We start from the raw sequence: 21,923 nt of genomic DNA on the forward strand, positions 1-21,923 counted from the left end.
GTGTTCCAGGCACGTCCCACCGGGACGAGACCCCGGGGACGACTCAGGACACGCTGGAGAGACTACATCCTTCAGCTGGCCGAGTAACGCCTCGGGATCCCCCCGGAAGAGATGGATGAAGTGGTTGGGGAAAGGGAAGTCTGGGCGTCCCTGCTAAAGCTACTGCCCCTGCGACCCGACCTCGGATAAGCGGTAGAAGATGGATGGATGGATGGATGGATGGAAGTGTTCAATCTCATCAAATGACAATGACCTAAGTGGTCCCTCAAGGGTCAGTTCTTGGACCCCTCCGGTTCAGCCTTTATATGCTACCCTTGGGTCAAATTCTTCAGAACTTTAATTTTTACTATTGTAGCTATGCAGATGACACACAGTTATATCTAGCAGTCTCCAGATGACTACAGTTCAATCGAGGTGTTGTGTCACTGTCTTCTTCTTTTCCTTATCCGGGCTTGGGACCGGCCTACAGTTTGTACTGGCTTGTGCCCCCCATAGGGCTGCATTTTTGTGTCACTGTCTAAAACAGATAAATATCTGGATGAGCCAAATTTTTCTTCAATTAAACCACAACAAACTGTGATAATTGTTTTTGGCAATAAAGCAAAGAGAATTGCTGTTAGTAAAGACCTGGAGTCACTCTCTTTCAAAACCAAAGACCAGGTCCGAACCCTTGGTGTTCTGGAAGATTCCGACCTGACTTTCAACAGTCATATCAAATCAATTACTAAAACTGCCGACTACCATCTGAAGAACATATCCAGAGTGAAGGCTTGCATGTGTCAAGCAGACCAGGAGAAGCTCAACCATGCATTTATCTCAAGTAGACTTGACTATTGTACTGGTCTTCTGACTGGACTCCTTAAAAAGAACATTAAAACACTGCAGCTCATTCGGAATGCTGCAGCTTGGGTTCTGACCAGAACAAAGAAGTCAGAGCATATGACTCCAATTCTAAAGTCATTACATTTGCTTCCAGTCAGCTTTAGAATAGATTTTAAAGTTCTGCTACTGGTCTATAAATCACTAAATGGTTTAGTTCCTGAATACATGAATGAAATGCTAATGGAATATAAACCCAGTAGGGCTCTGAGATCGACAGACTCAGATCAAATAGTGGTGCACAGAGTCCAAAGCAAACATGGTGAAGCAGCATTTTGCACTGTATGCTGTTTTAATTGGCTTTTTTATTTTATTTTATTTTTTTCTCTTTGTTTTAAATGTTCATAAGCTGTTTTTTCCCATTTGTTTTTAAATGCTTTTAATCATGTAAAGCACATTGAATTACCTTGTGTATGAAATGCTGGAGCCTATCCCAGCTATCGTCGGGCAGGAGGCAGGGTACACCCTGAACTGGTTGCCAGCAGGGCACATACAAACAAACAACCATTCGTACTCACAGTCACACCTATGAGCAATTTAAAGTCTCCAATTAATGCATGTTTTTGGAATGTGGGAGGAAACCGGAGTGGCCAGAGAAAACCCACACAGGCACGGGGAGAACATGCAAACTCCACACAGGCGGGACTGGTGATTGAACCCGGGTCCTCAGAACTGTGAGGCTGACGCTCTAACCACGCTCTGGTCTGTATTTGAGCTAATTTTTACTGATTTGGTGTGCATGATGTTAATCAATCATCTGACACTCTTACAAACTACCTTAAGGTGCAGCAACTAAAGGAACTGGCTCTACAAATATGTTGGCTTTATAAACAATGCCAAACTGGTCGCAAAAATGTTGTCAGTGGCACGTAGACACAACATTCAGGTTGGTGCTTTTTCTTTTTTTAACCAGCTTGATCATTAATGACACGCTTGTCAATGTTTAATCCGTGCCTGTACATTGTTCACACCTTCTGCAGACACATTATGGCTCCCCACTAAAGGCTGTGAAAATTGAATTAAACAATTGTTTCTCTCAACAGGTGGCCCTTGACTAATTCTTGACTGATTGGTGATGCTTGCCTGACCAGCAATGAAATCAGAGCATGTTCTCAGCTGTGACAACAAAACCAAGATATACCCCTTCCCTTGGATAACCTTTGTCACAGTCTCACAGCAAGGGGGTATAGTATACATCTCAAAGAGTGCTTCATGGGCTGTGTAGGGGGTGTTTTGGGGGGAGCAACAGATTAAAACCATGCTGTGACGCAGTTTGTAACAAAGAACAAAATGAAAATGAATGAGAATCTGTCCTATTTCTCACTGACGTCATTCTGTTTAATTTACACCCATTGGTGTGCTTTTACCTTTATATTGGTCAGGCTTTGTGTGGAATTTAAAATGATTAGAGGTTAATCTCCTGAACAGTTAAGAATGGGAATAGTGGAAGAACAGGTTGCAATGTGTGTCTTTATCTTTTTTAGAGGTCTTAATCTCATATTGTATCGCTGTCGACAGATTATTTTTTTCAAACTTCTATCTCATCATGTTTTCATCAAACAGCACTTATAAAAGTGAGGTGGAAAGGGGAGGGAGAAGGAGAGGGAGTTTGTGAAAGACAGAGTACAGAAGCTCCTCCTCGTTCGCTGCGTGTGTTTCTTGTGTTTTTTGCAACCTCCTCTTTACTCACACTACTGCTCAGCAGAGATTCAGGGCTGGAGAGCAACGATTCTCATTGGGTAAAGACAGAAAGGAAAGCAGCTTTCTCCCCCCCTCTCTCATCACTACGAAAGAGCCAAGATCAGAAAAAAAGGTAGCATTCGACTTTTTTTATTATTATTATTTTGGGGGTTGGGGACAGATCTTTGCCCTGCCTTCTGCATGTGTTAAGCACTGATCAACAATGTTACTAGATGGAGAGGATGAAGGGAAAGGGAGCGGTGGACCACCTGGAGCGACCAAGTCCACTGACTGACAAGGATAGGGTGATGATTCAGGACTCATGGGTAAAGGTCTACCAGAACTGTGATGATGCTGGAGTGGCCATACTCATCAGGTATTTAGTTTTAATCTCTTGTGTTATGTTTACAAGATCCAAAAGTCATAAAGGAAGCTATGTATTATGTTTGTGACACATTATTTCTTATTCTATTCTTAGGAAACCACAGAAAACAGATGATTATTTGTACCATTATTGAACACAAATTTATAACATAACACTGCATCTATCCATCACTTTATTCATATTTTGAGGAATCATTCATTAATTCTCTACATCTCTGCAAAGTCAAGTATTTCCCTAATGATCAGTTTTGAATCTATATGACAAGAATAATCAAGACGAAGTAACACTTCTCTGATATTGTCTAGAGATGAACTTTTTCAACCTTTTACTTGATGTGTAAAGTACCACAGCCAGTCATAATTTTGTTTGTAATAGTCTCACTTTCCACCTTGTACCTAATCCAATTAATCAAATAGTCGAGGAAATTGGATAAACAATAATCCATCAGTCAGACACTCTTGGCTCTCAAAGTGCTCCCTCCCTTGGAACAGGTCATGTTTTGAATGCCAGGCATCCCACGGTGGCTCGACCGTATCACAAGCAGTCAGACCTTCATAACAGCACCCCCTTTTTTAAAGGATGAAACTGTTTTCTTTCAAATCTGCATCACTGAATATTGTTAAACCATCATGAAAACATCTACTTCAGCCAAGTGTGGTGACAATGCAATTTGCTATGGTTTATTCTTGAAGGCTTCACAGTTGTCGTTGTTGTCTCTTCACTGTGTAAATGGAATCAGTGGGGAAAATACAGCAGGTTTGTCAATATTTTTGTATGAAGATTTTTATTGAGTCATAATTAATTCATTCATGACCCAACATATCTTCATATCGTAGATGCTGTGTGAGGTGAACGTTTAAAGGAACTTCAGATGGAATGCAGGGCATGTAACTCCTCCCAGTCAACCTTAGTCATCTATGTATTGCTTACAGATGAGTGGATATTGGTTGAGAAGCGGAAACTCAATAAAAACACTCACTGGAACCTTCACTAAGCACATAAATATATACATGCAATTTCATGAGATCCATAAAATGAGAGGAATAAAAAATCTACCTGTATAAAGTTAAAATTACTTAGGCACTGTCAGAGAGGTATTCATTTATGTACTATTGGAATTGGATACATTATACTGAGGGATGATACAGTATATTTTGGTTACTATATAACGCCACAAGAGTGAGGCAAAACATTAAAAAAAATAAATTTAAATCTTAAAATTAATACCCCTCAAACAGTGTCAACCAAATAAAAATATTTTCATGATCAGATGCCCACAATTTATACTGTATACTCTTAGAATGAGGATAGTGTACCTAATGTAGCCAGGGGGTCAGTCGCTGCTACTGTACTATCCACCTTTGATTTAAAATATATGTTTTTCCATATGTACCAAACATTCCTTCCTGTGACTCTTGGGAATTTAAAGAATGAATCCTATATCAATAGCCTCTTTCACGTTGCAGATAATATCTAAAAGTGCAAACTTTGACACAGCCTGTGAAATTAATAACTTTCTCTAGCTTCAGCTATTGGGTTCATCTTGTAGAATAGATAACGAAAGCTTAAGACTCCAATGGCCATATAAAATACTAATGAGGCTATTTATATGCAACCACAGGTGGTGCAATTCCAAGCACGAAAGATTAAACTTCATGGTCCCTCGTTAGCTTCTAAGAGTCAAATTGGAATACAGAGGCCCTCCATTTACATAGACCTCAACATTCATCCTTTATCCTTTTCAGGAGTTTCAATTCACAAATGGAAGTCTTGAAGAGGGAGCTTTCTGTTTAAAAGTTAATTAGTAGTAGTTGGGCGGCACGGCCGACTGGTTCGAGTGTCAGCCTCACAGTTCTGAAATATACTGTATCATCCCTCAGAACCCGGGTTCAATCCCTGGCCCCGCCTGTGTGGAGTTTGCATGTTCTCCCCGTGCCTGCGTGGGTTTTCTCCGGGCACTCCGGTTTCCTCCCACATCCCAAAAACATGCATTAATTGGAGACTCTAAATTGCCCGTAGGTGTGACTGTGAGTGGGAATGGTTGTTTGTTTGTATGTGCCCTGCGATTGGCTGGCAACCAGTTCAGGGTGTACCCCGCTTCCTGCCCGATGACAGCTGGGATAGGCTCCAGCACACCCGCGACCCTAGTGAGGAGAAGCGGCTCAGAAAATGGATGGATGGATAGTAGTAGTTGTTAGGTAAAAGGCGGCACGTTGGTTGACTGGTTAGCACATCTGCCTCGCCTGCATGTTCTCCTCGTGTCTGTGAGGGTTTTTTCTGGGTACTCTGGTTTCCTCCCACATCCCAAAAACATGCATGGTAGGTTAATTGAAGACTAAATTGCCCATAGCTGTGAATGTGAGTGTGAATGGTTGTTTGTTTATATGTGCCCTGCGATTGGCTGGTGACCAGTTCAGGGTGTACCCCACCTCCCGCCCAAAGATAGCTGGGATAGGCTCCAGCACGCCTGCGACCGTTGTGAGGAGAAGGCGGTATGGAAAAGGGATGGCTGGATGAACGTTTAGTAAAAGAAAATGGAACAGGACGTCAGGATTAGATTACCAGATGCTTTGGCCCTCTTCCTAAAAAGTGGGAGGGGGTAGGTTTTTAAGACCCCCTTTGCTGACTTCCCCATCTGCCCCAGGGTGTAACTGGGGTTGAGTTTAAAAAAATAAAAAAAAAACACTTACTTGTGTGATTCGGGATCTACAATAAAAGGTAAACATTTTGGAAAAATGTGACGAATATAACATTGATGCCAAGTGAAACATTTGTTTTTTTCATTTCCATGACCTCTGATTTAATAAAATATCACTATCAGCAGCAGCCTGAATAAATTTTTGCACTACTAACACTGCAGGTCAATTCTGATTTTGTATTTTGAAATATAGTTAACAGTTATTAACATCCAACCACACATTTTCAAGACTGCTTGTCCTCCATTGGTAACAAGTAAATTGGAGCCAAACTGAGCTGATTTTGGGTGAGAGGCAGGGTGCATCCTAGATTGGTAGTTATTCAGGGGACATTTAGACAAACAACCATTCAAACTCACATTACGGGTCTTCAATGAACCGAACATGCATGTTTTTGGAATGTGGAAGTAAGCCAGAGTGTGACTTCACATAAGTACAGGGACAACATGCAAACTCCACACAGGGAGGCCGGAGATGAAATTTGAACCCTGAACTTTAGAGCTGTGATCCAGATCTTTTCTACCGTGCTGCCCTTAGTTAAAAACAACTGCTGTTAAATTATTGCATAAGTTATATAAAATAATTAAGTTATGTACTTACTACATGTATGTTCATTAACTTTATTTTCGCCAGCTACGAGCAAACCAAAGGAAAGCAAATTTATTTATATCGTGCATTTCATACGCAACGTAACTCAATGTGCTTTATATCATTAAAAGCATTTAAAAACAAAGAAAAAAACAGCTTATAAACATTTAAAACAAAGAGAAAAAATAAAATACAATTACAACAGCGTACATTGCAAGAAATATCATTTAAAAGTGGAAATCCTCTAAAACGCATGGGTAAAAAGAAGAGTTTTTAACCTGGACTTAAAAACATGCACACTTGGGGCTGACATCACTTCTGTTGGCAACTTATTCCATTTGTGTGCAGCATAATAGCTAAATGCTGCTTCACCATGTTTGCTTTGGACTCTGTGCTCCACTATTTGACCTGAGTCTGTCGATCTGAAAGCCCTACTGGGTTTATATTCCATTAGCATTCATTCATGTATTCAGGACCTAAACCGTTTAGTGATTTATAGACCAGTAGCAGAATTTTAAAATCTATTATAAAGCTGACTGGAAGCCAGTGTAATGACTTTAGAATTGAAGTAATCTGCTCTGACCTCTTTGTTCTGGTCAGAACCCGAGCTGCAGCATTCTGAATGAGCTGCAGCTGTTTAATGCTCTTTTTAGGGAGACCAGTCAGAAGGTTCAGGGTGTACCCCGCCTCTCACCCGAAGATAGCTGGGACAGGTGCCAGCAGCCCGCGACCCTAGTGAGGATAGTGAGGATTCCTGGGAATTACAGTCTCTCAGGACCTGAAGTGGGCGACCAACATCAACTCTGTCCTCAAAAACGCCCAGCAGAGGATGTACTTCCTGCGGCTTCTGAGGAAGCACGGCCTGCCACAGGAGCTGCTGAGGCAGTTCTACACAGCGGTCATCGAATCAGTCCTGTGTGCTTCCATCACAGTCTGGTTTGGTGCTGCTACAAAAAAAGGACAAACTCCGACTGCAACGGACAATCAAAACTGCTGAAAGGATTGTCAGTACCCCCCTACCCACCCTTGAGCACTTGCACGCTGCCAGAACTAAGACAAGAGCGTGCAAAATCCTCTCGGACCCTCCACATCCCGGTCACCAGCTCTTCCAGCTCCTTCCCTCAGGTAGGCACTACCAACAATTCAAACTAGAACAAGCAGACATTCAAACAGCTTCTTCCCTCTTGCAATCAACTTCTTAAACACCTAACCTACAATTCCATTGCAACATGGACCAATGAAGCAAAGACGGAACTTCAAAGCTGTTTAGACTGCACAGACTGGAGTGTCTTTGAAAATTCAGCTGTCAGCCTGGATGAATATACAGACACTGTCACATCCTATATGAGTGTCTGTGAAGAGGTGTGTGTACCAACAAAGTCATTTCGCACATTCAACAACAACAAGCTGCGGTTCACTGCCAAACTTAAGCAGCTTCGCCAAGCTAAGGAGGACGCATATCAAAGCGGGGATAGGGCGCTGTATAATTGAGCTAGAAACCAGCTGACTAAAGAAATTAACATTGCAAAGAGAAACTATGCAGCAAAGTTGGAAAACCAGTTTAGCGCTAACGACTCTAAATCAGTCTGGCATGCATTCCAATCGCTGACAAATTACAAGCGACGTTCCCCCCAAGATGAGAACAATAGCACACTAGCCAACAACTTGAATACCTTCTACTGCAGATTTGAAAAGGACACTTTCACACCCCACACCCACCCAGCCGCACTACCAACCACTATCACACAACCGACTTCTGCGTTAACTATCCATGAACAGGATGTGAGACGCATCTTCAAACAACAAAAGATTAACAAAGTGGCAGGCCCAGACCATGTGTCCCCATCCTGCCTCAAAGTCTGCGTGGACCAGCTCACTCCAGTCTTCACGCAGTTCTTCAACAGATCTCTGGAACTGTGCGAAGTACCATCCTGTTTCAAACGCTCCACCATCATTCCAGTCCCCACGAAACCTACAATCTCGGGTCTAAATGACTACAGGCCTGTCGCCTTGACATCTGTGGTCATTAAGTCCTTTGAACGTCTCATGCTGGACCACCTCAAGAGCGTCACAGGTCCCCTGCTAGACGCCCTGCAGTTTGCCTCCCGAGGGAACAGATCTGCGGATGATGCAGTCAACATGGGACTGCACTTCATCATAGAACACCTCGACAGTGCAGGGACCTACGCGAGGATCCTGTTCGTGGACTTCAGCTCGGCGTTCAACACCATCATCCCTGAACTCCTTTCCTCCAAGCTTCTCCAGCTCAGCGTCTCACCTGCCATCTGCCAGTGGATTTACAGCTTCCTGACGGGAAGGACACAGCAGGTGAGGCTGGGAGAGACCACCTCATCCACAAGCAGCATCACCACTGGGGTGCCCCAAGGTTGTGTCCTATCCCCGCTGCTCTTCTCTCTCTACATGAACGACTGCACCTCAACGCACCCGGCTGTCAAACTCCTGAAGTTTGCAGATGACACCACTGTCATCGGCCTCATCAAGGACGGTGACGAGTCTGCATATCGACAGGAAGTGGAGTGGCTGCAGCTGTGGTGCGGCCGACACAACCTGGAGCTGAATACGCTCAAGACTGTAGAGATGATCGTGGACTTCAGGAGGCATCTTTTGCCACAGCTGCCCCTCACGCTGTCCAGCTGCCTCGTGTCAACTGTCGAGACCTTAAAGTTCCTGGAAATTACAGTCTCTCAGGACCTGAAGTGGGTGATCAACATCAACTCCGTCCTCAAAAAGGCCCAGCAGAGGATGTACTTCCTGCGGCTTCTGAGAAAGCACGGCCTGCCACGGGAGCTGCTGAGGCAGTTCTACACAGCGGTCATCGAATCAGTCCTGTGTTCTTCCATCACAGTCTGGTTTGGTGCTGCTACAAAAAAGGACAAACTCTGACTGCAACGGACAATCAAAACTGCTGAAAGTATTGTTGTACCACCCTACCCACCCTTGAGGACTTGCACGCTGCCAGAACTAAGACAAGAGCGTGCAAAATCCTCTCGGACCCTCCACATCCCGGTCACCAGCTCTTCCAGCTCCTTCCCTCAGGTAGGCGCTACCGATCAATGCAAACTAGAACTAGCAGACATTCCAACAGCTTCTTCCCTCTTGCAATCAACTTCTTAAACACCTAACCTACAATTCCATTGCAACATGCTGGCAATTTTTATTTGTCTTGAGTTTGTTGTCACATTCTGTCAGGCCAATTATATATTACTCGTGAATTCACTACTGTAGTCTCGCCACGCTGGCCACTCATGCCAGAGTAGCATCTGCTCCATTTGCACACTGATTGAGGAGTATCTGCAACATTTGCACGATCAACATTGTCCCAGATTATCGCACTACTCGCTTGAAGTATCGGCGCCCTTTGCACAATGGTCATTGCACCGGACTATTGCAATATTAGCCATTCGAACTGCTCTAAGTCCTAGAGGACTATGTATCTTTTAGCACAATTGTCAAAAAAAAAAAAATGTACCGGCATTACCAGATAACGAGCAACCCTTTATTGCTAAGTGACTGTTCTTTGTCAATGTCTTTATGTCTCAAAAGTGTTCTCTGTCAATTGACTGTCTGTTGTCGTACTAGAACGGCTCCAATTACCGCAGACAAATTCCTTGTGTGTTTTTTTGGAAATACTTGGCAAATAAAGATGATTCTGATTCTGATATCTTTGGTCTTTGCTCCCAGTAAATTCCAGGGAGAACTGCTGGATGGTCCATTACCGTTTCCACAGTCCACATCCATCCTCTTTGTTGAGATAAGTGGCTGTCTCTTAGCACACTTCTGCTCACCATTTTGAGACATCGGTAGAGTGGTTTCATTCCCCGACTGTCCATTTACATCCACATACACTTCAAGACTGTGGATTTTCTTTTCCAAGATTGACATCCTCTGCAGCAGTCCGTGATAGTCCTCAGTGGAAAAGGGAGGCATCTTGATTGCTGGTCTTGTTGCTAATAGCAGGCTTGTGATAATTAGCAGGCCACACTCATGTAATGGTGAGAGGATATCAGAAAATATTGAAATGTAGCCACAAGTGACTGTATCTACAAAAAAAGGCACAGTCCCACAGGCTTAAAAATATCCAGGAGTGGCTGCTTCTATTTTTTTTAGAAGAAAAACGAGCTTATCAGCAAGAAAAAATGTAAACAGAAGCGAAGCAAGCAGAGCGAGCAAAAAAAGTGTCTGCACTGTACGAGAGCGAGATATTACGATTATATACTAGTACTATTACATTAATAATAGCCGTGGCCCAATGGTTAAGATCATCACCTGCCACCGTGGGGGACCTAGGTTCAAAACCCCGACTGGACCATCCGCCAATATCCCACGGACTCTCGGCTGTGGTGTCCTTGAGAAAGACACTGATACCCCGAAATGCTCCCCGAGCGCTTCAGGTGCCCCCTGCTCCAGTGTGTTCCACTAACATGTGTATGTGTTCACTGTGATGGGTTAAATGCAGAGAACAAATTTCGTGTGCATGCATGAATGTTCATGACAATAAAAGATGATTCTTATTCTTCTTCTTCTAATACAGTGGGAGATTTGCATTCCATTCCTGCAATTCAAAGCAAACATTTGGTTGTGAAATACAATTCCTTTGAGCCACAATCAAATCCTCTGTTTCTTTTATCTTGGGATCCAGTGTTCATGTCTGCTATGTGACAAGATTTTTTTTGGTTCATTTTTTATACTATTACTGTTTTTTTTATAGTGAAAAACTGCATTCTTCCCAATATCAGATTCACATTGTTTTACTAACAGTTCGACAATAAATATATAGACATAACTTTTTTGAAATTGAATAAAAATGATCAACCTTACACCAAAATCGTTTATAGTTATGCTCCATTAAATGTTAGTGTATATATTTGCTTATAGCCAGCCAACAAGCTGGTGCAGGTGAGAAGGCAAGAGATTAGAGGCGCTCCACACCCTTATACTTATGTTTCCCATTCATCTCTCACTCCTGACAGGCTTTTTGTTAACTTCCCTTCATCCAAGCAATACTTTAGCAAGTTCAAGAACATTGAGGACCCAGAGGAGCTGGAAAAGAGTGCCCATCTTAGGAATCACGCCCACAGAGTCATGAACAGTATCAATACACTGGTGGAGAACCTGGATAACCCGGACAAGGTGGCCTCAGTGCTGAAGCTACTCGGCAAAGCCCATGCGCTTCGGCACAAGGTGGAGCCTGTGTATTTTAAGGTAACGTGAATAGATATAAAGAACATACATACAGAGACATTAGATGAAACACTGGAATGCTTAAGAAGTCATTGGCGGAAATGTGCTTCTAAACGACTGTATAATTGTGACCTTTTGTTTTGTGACTACAAAGAGGGGCAGACTGAAAATTGGGTTCACCAAAAATTTAAATCCAAAATAAACTGTTCAGTATGATGCCGTACACTGCAGACTACAACCACAATAATAAACATATTGTAAATTACTACATCTCTAAGAGTGTCAATCTCAGTTGAGCATTACTATCTTTGTAAAGGCAGAGTTGTCAATCACTGGTCCTCCACTTAAGTTTTTGTCCAACTTTGAGGCTTTTTGTCGCAGAAAAATTTTGTTGGTCCAACTAGTATAGCTTTAACGGCATTAGACTTAATAGGTTCTGTGGAGGCGGCACGGTGGACGACTGGTTAGAGCGTCTGCCTCACAGTTCTGAGGATCGGGGTTCAATCCAATTAATTGACGTCTCTAAATTGCCCCGAGGTGTGAATGAGAGTGCGAATGGTTGTTTGTTTATGTGTCCCCTGCGTTTGGCTGGCAACTTGTTCAGGGTGTACCCCGCCTCCTGCCCGATGATAGCTGGGATAGGCTCCAGCACTCCCGCGACCCTTGCGAGGAGAAGCGGCTCAGAAAATGGATGGATGGAAGGTTCTGTGGATGAAAATGTTTTATTTAGTGTGAGTGATTGTGCCAGACGTGCCTACCAGAAATTAATTGATTTAGAAATTATTTGATTTAAATAGTATGCAATAACTCTACATTTTGTGTCTTAACCGCCCATTTGTGTGCCTGTCAGATTCTTAATGGAGTTATCCTGGAAGTTTTGGGGGAAGAGTTCCCAGAAGTCATGACAGCAGAGGTGGCAGGAGCGTGGACTAAACTCTTGGCTGTACTCTACTCCAGTATCACAACTACGTACGAGGAAGTGGGTTGGATGACTCTCTCACCCTCAACCGGGTGAAGGTTTAAGCAGGTTTATTGAATGGTGCACACTTATAGACCTCTGACTGTGTGTCCTCAAGGATGAATGATTTAGCTTTGAAATGATATAGCTCAATTGTATCTTCACAGAATGTATTTCAGAAACACAGTGTCATTTTATCTGTTGGTGCCTATGGAATAACACATGGGATACAGTGCATATTGTGCACACGATGTAAACCAATATGAACCAATACTGTTATCTTTCACTATCGCTGTATTAAAAATAAAAAATAAAAAAACTGGAAGTTTGATTGTTGGTACTGAACCTAACTAGAGAGTTGAAGTGACGAAAGACAAATTGTAACAAAGGACAAGAGGACACATTTGATGCATAGAATGTGCCTTGTAATGGTTGTGTATAGTTTATCCTGAAAACTGCCATGTAAAAGTCAAGCAATGTTTCGCTCAAGTCTATTCACTTGTCTACACAACCAATGTGAGATACTGAGAATAATGACATTTCTAAATTTTTAAATGTAATGGTTGTAAATTTTCTCATCATGATGGACCTTTATACCATGTTTACCAATGTTTTGAAATAAAAATACGATAAAGCCTTGTGACTTGATGATAAGTGATATACGGTGGCCTTTAATATATATATGTAGAAAATATATTGCAACTAATTTGTTGTCCAAATTAGTATTCATTTGTCCATTCAATTATCCATGTTTTTCTTTTTTCTATAGAACTTCAACACTCAGTCTTATTTATCCCACTAAGCTAATGAATATATTAGACAATATCGTATAAGGTGACACCACTGCATTTGGCATGAATGAATGTCAGCAAGACCTGGTACAGTATTTAGGCCAATAATATCTGCAACAACGGTCTTGATTTGAGAACTCCAGATGTCCACCCATTTGATATACTGCTTTTCCTCATTAGGGTCACTGAGCTGGAGCCTATCCCAACTGACTTTGGACAAGAGGCGGGATACAGCCTGGACAAACAACCATTCACACTCACATTCTCGCCTATATGAACAATTTAGATTTGTCTTCAATGAACCTAATATGCATGTTTGTAGAATGTAGGAGGAAGCCAGAGTACCTGGAGAAAAGGAACGCAAGGACAGATTCAAACCCTGAACCTCAGAAATACGAGGCAGACGTGCTAACCAGTCCTCCACCATGCTGGCACTACAGGCATAATGCATCAAGCTATAATTCTAAATCCTGCTGTCCTGCTGCAAATGTGAAGTATTAGATCATCCCCCCTTCCATGAAAAAAATGACTTTCATTTTCCTGGTGCATTTGGTTTGCTGTGCTGACAACCTAATGAATGCCATGATGACTGTTTTTAGACAGAACCCCACAGCAGGCTCTGTTTGCCTTCTAGTCCTGCCAGCCAGATCTAACCCCACCTTGATCCCACCTAATCCTTTGAGCTAATCTTCACGATCGAGAGTCACAGCCAAGAGGAAGACAGGAATAGTCCGATTGTTACACCACAAACTTGCTTTTTCAATTCGAGGCGTTCAATGAGAGTGGAGGTCTCGCTGCGCTAACCACCAGGAGATCCTTGGGAAAGGATCATGTGCACCACAATGATGGTGCTTACCAGCATCGCTCTCATCTTGCGACATAGATTCTCCAATAAAATAAATCCGTAAGTATTAGTTGTTAGTCATTTTGTGGAGAAAATGATCTCTAGGCCAAAATATTGACATTGTGATGTATCATTTTCTTATGCTACAGTATAGTTACTGCATGTACAAAAATAGAACATTTTTATATCATGATTGGTTGTTTGCTGAGGCAACATAAGGAGGAAAAAAGATGATAAACACAAGGGCAGATGACTGACAGGGGCCCTAGAAAATAATATTTTCAATGTATGACATTGAAGTAGTAGGGCCCAAGAAGACAAGGCTTTATGACAGATGTATTTCTTCCAATATATCGATTATTGAACTATTGTTATATTGTGATGATGTTGTATGATTAATTAAATCCCGATTCCCACCCCTACTATCTGATTTTTTTTGTGTTTTCAGAAATAGGGTATGTCATGAAGAGACAACCTTCACAAATGTACCCTATGTGGCTAATTACTGAGCTCCCCTGTAATGTTTATGTACGGTACTGTCAATCTTTTTCAGGATCAAAAGTATGGACAAACTATAAAAGTTGAGCTTCAAGGATAGAAAAGCATTGCATTTGAGGGTATCCCCCCAGGGACATTAGGGATACAACGAGAGTGGCTTTAGTAGGACATTAGACTTGCAGGGAGCTAAATTTTGCGACATAAATGTATCCACAACAGTAATTTTAATTCCTTGTAATTATTTTAGGATTTGATGTGAACAATAATATGAGGATCAAGTTTCACCTTACTTTACAGTAATGAGGTCTAAAGTATCAAAGCGCTATTTGACTCAAAGTGCAACTTTATCATCTTACTGTACTTACTCAATCACTTACACACAAAAGTCTCATCATTTTCTAGTGATACATTTGTGATAGAATATATAACTTTATCCCTTTATTGTAAAAGGGTGTCTTGCTATTAATGTTGAGTATGAATTTTCTTCTCATCGGATGCAGGCAGAATGAGGAAGAGGTACCATACGTGAAGGGCGACCAAGCTGCAAACAACCGTAAATGACAGTGAGTAGCAGTTTAAGCAATTCAACAAGCAATAAAGAGAAATGTTTCATTTGTATGTGTAAAAATAAAGTAAAATTATAACTTTTAAAAAATAAACAATCTTATTATTCAAGGCACAGTGGGCGACTGGTTAGAACCTCTGCCTCACAGTTCTGAGGAGAAGGGTTCAATCCCCGGCCCCGCATGTGTGGAGTTTCCATGTTCTCCCCGTGCCTGCATGGGTTTTCTCCGGGCACTCCGGTTTCCTCCCACATCCCAAAAACATGCATGGTAGGTTAATTGACAACTCTAAATTGCCCGTAGGTGTGGATGTGAGTGCAAATGGTTGTTTGTTTATATGTGCCCTGCGATTGGCTAGCAACCAGTTCAGGGTGTACCCCACCTCTTGCCCCATGATAGCTGGAATAGGCTCCAGCATGTCCGCGACCCTAGTGAGGAGAAGCGGCGCAGAAAATGGATGGATGGGTGGATATTTTTCAATAATCCAAAATGGGATTGGAATGGGTAAAGAAAGCAGCAACCATATCTGTATGAGTGTGTGTGCACGCGTGTGTGTCTGTGTGACTGTGTGCATGAGCGTGCATGTGTATGTGTGTGCATGTGGGTGTGTGTCTGCATGTTAGAGCCGGGTGGGGGTTGTTGAAAAAGTTCAGAAAGGGCTCTAGACAAGGGTGGAAAGTGGAGCAGTGGAGCATGTTACTGAGGCACAGATGCATAAAGAGCTAAGAATGCGAAGATGCCTGCCCCACATTTTGCTTTTATGCACCCACTGCAACTCTACGAACACTAAATGATTCAAAGGCTGAACAACAATCCAACATCCTCATCATCATCATTGCCTTCCACATCTGCAGCTGTAAGAAACATGATACAAAAACAGCTGTATTATTACACTTAGTAATTTGAGGTTCATAAATTTATTAACATTAATCATTCGTATGGAATGAAGCAATTCAGTCGATAAACAAAACAAAAAGGAAAAGTTTTTTTCTTAATTATATTGTAAAAAATATTCCCAATAAATGTTGAAGGATTGGAATGTTATTTAATTTCCCTTTTACACATTAGTAAATGATAAACAAAAATAACATGCATTTGTTTGATAAGCAGCACAACTGAGTATGTGTTGCGTGATGTAAAATCTTCAACACCTGTGCCAAACAGTGTGTTGTCCTGTCCCTATTGACTTGTAATTTGGGTTTCCGGTACGCCAAGATGCTGACAGATGTGCAGACGTATACCTGTTTGTAATCTGATGGTGCCTGTCTCGCACCATGCAGTTGAAAAGCTAGGCTTGCCATCATTCAAGTAAATCAAATTCCACCCACCAAAATGACAGTTGTCCTCACACAGTAGTGTTTTTTTCAAAGTGTTTACCTCCAGAATTTGTGAGTGGAAAGAATGGATTGGTCTGCCAACCATCCTGACCTGAACGAAACTAAACCCTTGTGGGATCAGTTTGGGAGTGTTTCTACACAACCATGTTGACTCACCTGGGATAATTCCTGCTTGATATGTGAAATGTCATCTGCAGCAGTGTGTGACTATCACGAGCAGGCAGTATGTTTTTACCCACGCTACTGATCCTAAAAGAAACAATATGTCTTGTTCTTTCCTTCTCACTCATAAGATTCCAATCATCCATTACCCTAAAGAACTCCAAACAAGAGTGGACAGGAACAGCAGAAGAAGGTTTTTGTCAGAGGGAGTAAAGATTTGCTACATTACGAGGACAGAAATCACATGCTCATTTGTGCTGCTCATCCCACTAATACGTGTTCATTCCATCCATCCATTTTCTGAGCCGCTTCTCCTCACGAGGGTCGCGGGCGTGCTGGAGCCTATCCCAGCTGTCATCGGGCAGGAGGCGGGCTACACCCTGAACTGGTTGCCAGCCAATCGCAAGGCACAAACAAACAAACAACCATTCGCACTCACAGTCACAGTCATGCCTACGGGCAATTTAGAGTCTCTAATTAATGCATGTTTTTGGGATGTGGGAGGAAACCGGAGTGCCCGGAGAAAACCCATGCAGGCACGTGGAGAACATGCAAACTCCACACAGGCGGGGCCGGTAATTGAACCCGGTTCCTCAGAACTGTGAGGCTGACGCTCTAACCAGTTGGTCACCGTGCCGCCCTACATGTTCCTTAAAAATTTATTTTTAATGGAATATGGTGTACAAATTCTCATCCCTCAAGGTAATTTCAGTTTTCACTTTTGTTGCAAGCCATGCAGAGAACCAGACAAAACACATGTAGATGCAGGAATTTGACGTTGAGCTGGTGCCAGTTTGGTTCAAATTTCGCATCCCCAAATAACATGTTCGTTTCACGTGGCAGAAATCCAACCTAAAAACAAATCCATCCATCCATCCATTTTCTGAGCCGCTTATCCTCACAAGGGTCATGGGAGTGCTGGAGCCAATCCCAGTTATCATCGGGCAGGAGGCGGGGTACACCCTGAGCTGGTTGCCAGCCAATCGTAGGGCACACATATAAACAAACAACCATTCGCAATCACTTTCACACCTACGGGCAATTTAGAGTCTTCAATTAACCTACCATGCATGTTTTAGGGATGTGGGAGGAAACCGGAGTGCCCGGAAAAAGCCCACGCAGGCACGGGGAGAACATGCAAACTCCACACAGGCGGGGATTGAATCCTGGACCTCAGAACTGTGAGGCAGACGCTCTAACCAGTCTTCCACCGTGCCGCCCTAAAAACAAATGAAGATTTAATATCTGTCAAGGCAAAATATGTTTGGTCATTGTCTACCAAGGAATTTCCTCTTACCAGGCAGTTTTTGTGTTAGTGCATTTCAATTAGGCTTCGAGCATTTTTTCCCTTTTCAAAAAGATGTATTACTGGTTGTGATTAAGTTTAGCTTAAAATAAGAAATACCATAATTCTCTAGGTGTGGATAGTACAAACTACTTACTAGACATCAGTGGGAGTTTTAAGGCTACCTCTGTTTACTTGTTTTAATCAATCTTGCCAAATCAATTTGTTTTATTGGCAGATATATTGTCTTAAATTAAGTATATATTCCATCCATCCATCTATTTTCTACCACTTATCCGAGGTTAGGTCATGGGGGCAGTAGCTTTAGCAGGAACGCCCAGACTTCCCTCTCCCCAGCCACTTCATCCAGCTCTTCAGTGGGATCCCGAGACGTTCCCAGGCCAGCCGAAAGACGTAGTCCCACAGCGTGTCCTGGGTCGTCCCCGGGGTCTCCTCCCGGTGGGACGTGCCCGGAACATCTCACCAGGGAGGCGTCCGGGAGGCATCCGAATCAGATGCCCCAGCCACCTCATCTGGCTCCTCTCGATGTGGAGGAGCAGCGGCTGTACTCTGAGATCCTCCCGGATGACCGAGCTTCTCACCCTATCTCTAATGGAGAGCCCGGACACCCTGCGGAGGAAACTTGTATCCGGGATCTTGTTCTTTCGGTCATGACCCACAGCTCGTGACCATAGGTGAGGGTAGGAACGTAGATCGACCAGTTAATCGAGAGCTTCGCCTTTCGGCTTAGCTCCTTCTTTACCACAGCGGACCGATACAAAGTCCGCATCAATGCAGACACTGCACCGATCCACCTGTCAATCTCCCGTTCCATTCTTCCCTCACTCATGAACAAGACCCCAAGATACTTGAACTCCTCCACTTGGGGCAGGATCTCATCCCCGACCTGGAGAGGGCATGCCACCCTTTTCTGACTGAGGACCATGGTCTCAGATTTGGAGGTGCTGATTCTCATCCCAGCCGCTTCACACTCGGCTGCGAACTGCTCCAGTGAGAGTTGAAGATCACGGCCTGATGAAGCCAACAGAACCACATCATCTGCAAAAAGCAGAGATGCAATACTGAGGTCACCAAACTGGACTCCCCCTACGCCTCGGCTGCGCCATGAAATTCTGTCCATAAAAGTTATAAACAGAATCGGTGACAAAGGGCAGCCTTGGCGGAGTCCAACCCTCCCTGGAAACGAGTCCGTCTTGCTGCCGGATATACGGACCAAACTCAGACTCCGGTCGTACAGGGACCGAACAGCCCGTATCAGGGAATTCGGTACCCCGTACTCCTGAAGCACCCCCCACAGGATTCTCCGAGGGACACGGTTGAACGCCTTCTCCAATTCCACAAAACACATGTAGACTGGTTGTGCAAACTCCCATGCACCCTCAAGGACCCTGTCGAGGGTGTAGAGCTGGTCCACTGTTCCACGGCCAGGACGAAAACCACACTGCTCCTCCTGAATCTGAGATTTGACTTCCCGACGGACCCTCCTCTCCAGCACCCCTGAATAGACCTTACCAGGGAGGCTGAGGAGTGTGATCCCCCTGTAGTTGGAACACATCCTCCGGTCCCCCTTCTTAAAAAGAGCGACCACCACCCCAGTCTGCCAATCCAGAGGCACTGTCCCCGATGTCCATGCGGTTTTTGCAGAGGTGTGTCAACCAGGACAGTACCACAACATCCAGAGCCTTTAGAAACTCCAGGCGAATCTCATCCACCCCCGGGACCTTGCCACCGAGGAGCTTTTTAATCACCTCGGTGACCTCAACCCCAGAGAGAGAGAGCCCGCCTCAGAGAACCCAGACTCTGCTCCCTCATGGGAAGGCGTGTCGGTGGAATTGAGGAGGTCTTCGAAGAATTCTCCCCACCGGCTCACAACGTCCCGAGTCGAGGTCAGCAGCGACCCATCCCCACTATACACAGTGTTGATGGTGCACTGCTTTCCCCTCATGAGACGTCGGATGGTGGACAGAATTTCCTCGAAGCGGTCCGGAAGTGCCCGGAGAAAACACACGCAGGCACAGGGAGAACATGCAAACTCCACACAGGCGGGGCCGGGGATTGAACCCAGGTCCTCAGAACTGTGAGGCTGACGCTCTAACCAGTCGTCCACCGTGCCACCGAGTTGGAAATCATTTTCTTTCAAATAAACCTGTGACCCACTGACCCCTCCTTTGCATTCTTCTTTTGTGATGCTTTTCCTGGCATTAAATTAAGCTTATTTCAGTTTTGGTTTGTTTTGAGGTTTTAAGATAAGATAAGATAATACTTTATTGCTTCTCAGAGGTGCCATTCAATTTACTCCCTTCAAATCTACTGAAGCAGGTAAAATGCATGCTCTATACTAAGCTTTAAGTGGAGATTGGCCAGTATAAAACCTTCGTCTTGAACTGATGATGTACTTTGCTGTTTTGGCTGTGTTTTGGGTCTTATTTCGTCGCAAGATGAAGGATCACGTTGGTTGCATCATTCATCATTCAGTGGCAGATACAATGTTTGTAACCTGGCCTTCCCATTCTTCTTGCTAATACTAACCTGACAATCTATACTTCTGTTCACTTTCAGGACCTTCACTCTTTCTGTTTGTCAAGGGCTGTCGTTTGTTGACGTCTCTTACTTACTACACAGTTTTTTTTCTTCTTCAAGAAATTCCAAATGGATTGGCTAAGGCCAATGTTTGTGTAGTGGCTCTGGTTGATTTTCCGCTCAGTTTCACAATTGCCTCCCCCGTCCACCGACCAGCTATCTGGTTTTCATGCTGGTTACAAATCTAACTATAGTATAAATGTGGTCTTCACAGGCGAAACACACATCTGAAAATGTTTACATTCAGTGTTACTTATTGTTTGAATAATCAATTTAATAGCACATGCCTGGGCAAAAAAAAAACACACACCTCACCTGTTTCAATATTTTCGCTCAAATAAAAATGGTTGTTATTACTATCAAGATCCAGATGTTAATACATGAAAATAAAACCCAAACTGTGAATCTCTTACCTCATATTTATCTCTTGATGTCAAACCAAATGTTAGCTGCTGCTATAAAGATTGGTATGATCAGAAACAGTTCCTTAAATGTACTGTATTCTCGTTTTCTCTCATTGTACTGATTGGGACAGGTCTGCACATGGCAGCTCATGGAAAGATCCAACCACGAGTGAAGAAACAACAAAGTGGGGGCGAAAACACTGAGGCTGTTTTGGTCTGTCCTGCACATGCTCTCTCTTCTGTGACAGGGAACTGAGACAAAGGGAATTTGGGCTGAATTCCAGTTTGAAGATAACATCTTCTCTGTTTTCATGCCAGTTTAAATTTACACAATGACCCGTAATTGTTGTTTGATTTAGTTTTGCATTACCATATGAAATAGCCCAAGCTATATGGAACTAGTATTGTGCCTCCTTGTAAAAAAAGAAAAAAAAAACTACAAATAAAAAAAATAGACATCTTTGATTTGTGGACTTGCTTTCTTCAAGCACAGCAAACAGTTTTTTTTTTAAATGTACGTATGGGGACAGTTGAGCTTTGATGCTATTTTTTTTGAGTAATTGCATATAACATCTCTTAAGTGACCCAAATTCATCGGAAATGGGCAAATGGTGTGTCACATAAAGAGCATTGAAAACGAGTACACACATCTGTGTACTGCATGTGTGATGCTGATGAAAGGAAAAGAGGACAAACACGGGGCAAACGTCAGCTACAAGTATTACTAAAGGAATGTTGGATTGCTTTGAAGTACATTGTATATTATCCTGGAACCTGTGATAAATTGAAGTGCTAAACCATGTTATTTCTAAAAATCTATAAAATCCTTTAAAAATATAATGGGAAACATAGTTTTCATTTCCTGAGTATGATTAAAAGATGGCAAAAACTATGGGCGGGACTTTTCCTAAAGAAATTGAATGTATGTCCAATGTCAAAGGAGAACATAGCTGTAGCTAAATAATTTCTATGAGACATCCATCAATTTTCCATACCGCTTTTCCTCACTACGGTCGGAGGCGTGCTAGCGCCTTCTCGGCTAACTCTGGG

At 43.1% G+C, this 21,923-nt stretch overlaps 1 protein-coding gene and 1 long non-coding RNA gene across 3 annotated transcripts; both read left to right on the plus strand.

The window, feature by feature from the left end:
- Positions 1–1,961: 1,961 nt before the first annotated feature.
- On the plus strand, positions 1,962–12,978 carry LOC133414970 (cytoglobin-1-like). Of its 2 annotated transcripts, XM_061700735.1 has the most exons (5): positions 1,962–2,063; positions 2,585–2,692; positions 2,793–2,935; positions 11,220–11,451; positions 12,281–12,978. In XM_061700735.1, exons 3-5 carry the CDS (start codon positions 2,793–2,795, stop codon positions 12,443–12,445), a joined length of 540 nt encoding a protein of 179 aa, XP_061556719.1. In that variant the 5' UTR covers positions 1,962–2,063; positions 2,585–2,692; the 3' UTR covers positions 12,446–12,978. The 2 variants fall into 2 exon arrangements, with proteins under 2 accessions (XP_061556719.1, XP_061556718.1); XM_061700734.1 differs by lacking the exon at positions 1,962–2,063 and having other exon boundaries at positions 2,577–2,692.
- An 877-nt stretch (positions 12,979–13,855) lies between these two features.
- Positions 13,856–21,266, plus strand: LOC133415510 (uncharacterized). The gene is made up of 3 exons (XR_009770136.1): positions 13,856–14,083; positions 15,022–15,084; positions 21,005–21,266. It is a non-coding gene; the product is annotated as an uncharacterized LOC133415510 (long non-coding RNA).
- The last annotated feature ends 657 nt before the right edge of the window (positions 21,267–21,923 follow it).

Source organism: Phycodurus eques, chromosome 16 (assembly GCF_024500275.1).
Source record: "Phycodurus eques isolate BA_2022a chromosome 16, UOR_Pequ_1.1, whole genome shotgun sequence".
NCBI lineage: Eukaryota > Metazoa > Chordata > Actinopteri > Syngnathiformes > Syngnathidae > Phycodurus > Phycodurus eques.

Bases quoted from the DNA above. Each gene is read 5' to 3' on its own strand.
- LOC133414970 (XM_061700735.1), top strand. From the start codon at position 2,793: ATGGAGAGGATGAAGGGAAAGGGAGCGGTGGACCACCTGGAGCGACCA. The intron at 2,936-11,219 runs GTATTTAGTTTT...CACTCCTGACAG, and splicing joins GGAGTGGCCATACTCATCAG to GCTTTTTGTTAACTTCCCTT. The intron at 11,452-12,280 runs GTAACGTGAATA...TGTGCCTGTCAG, and splicing joins TGGAGCCTGTGTATTTTAAG to ATTCTTAATGGAGTTATCCT.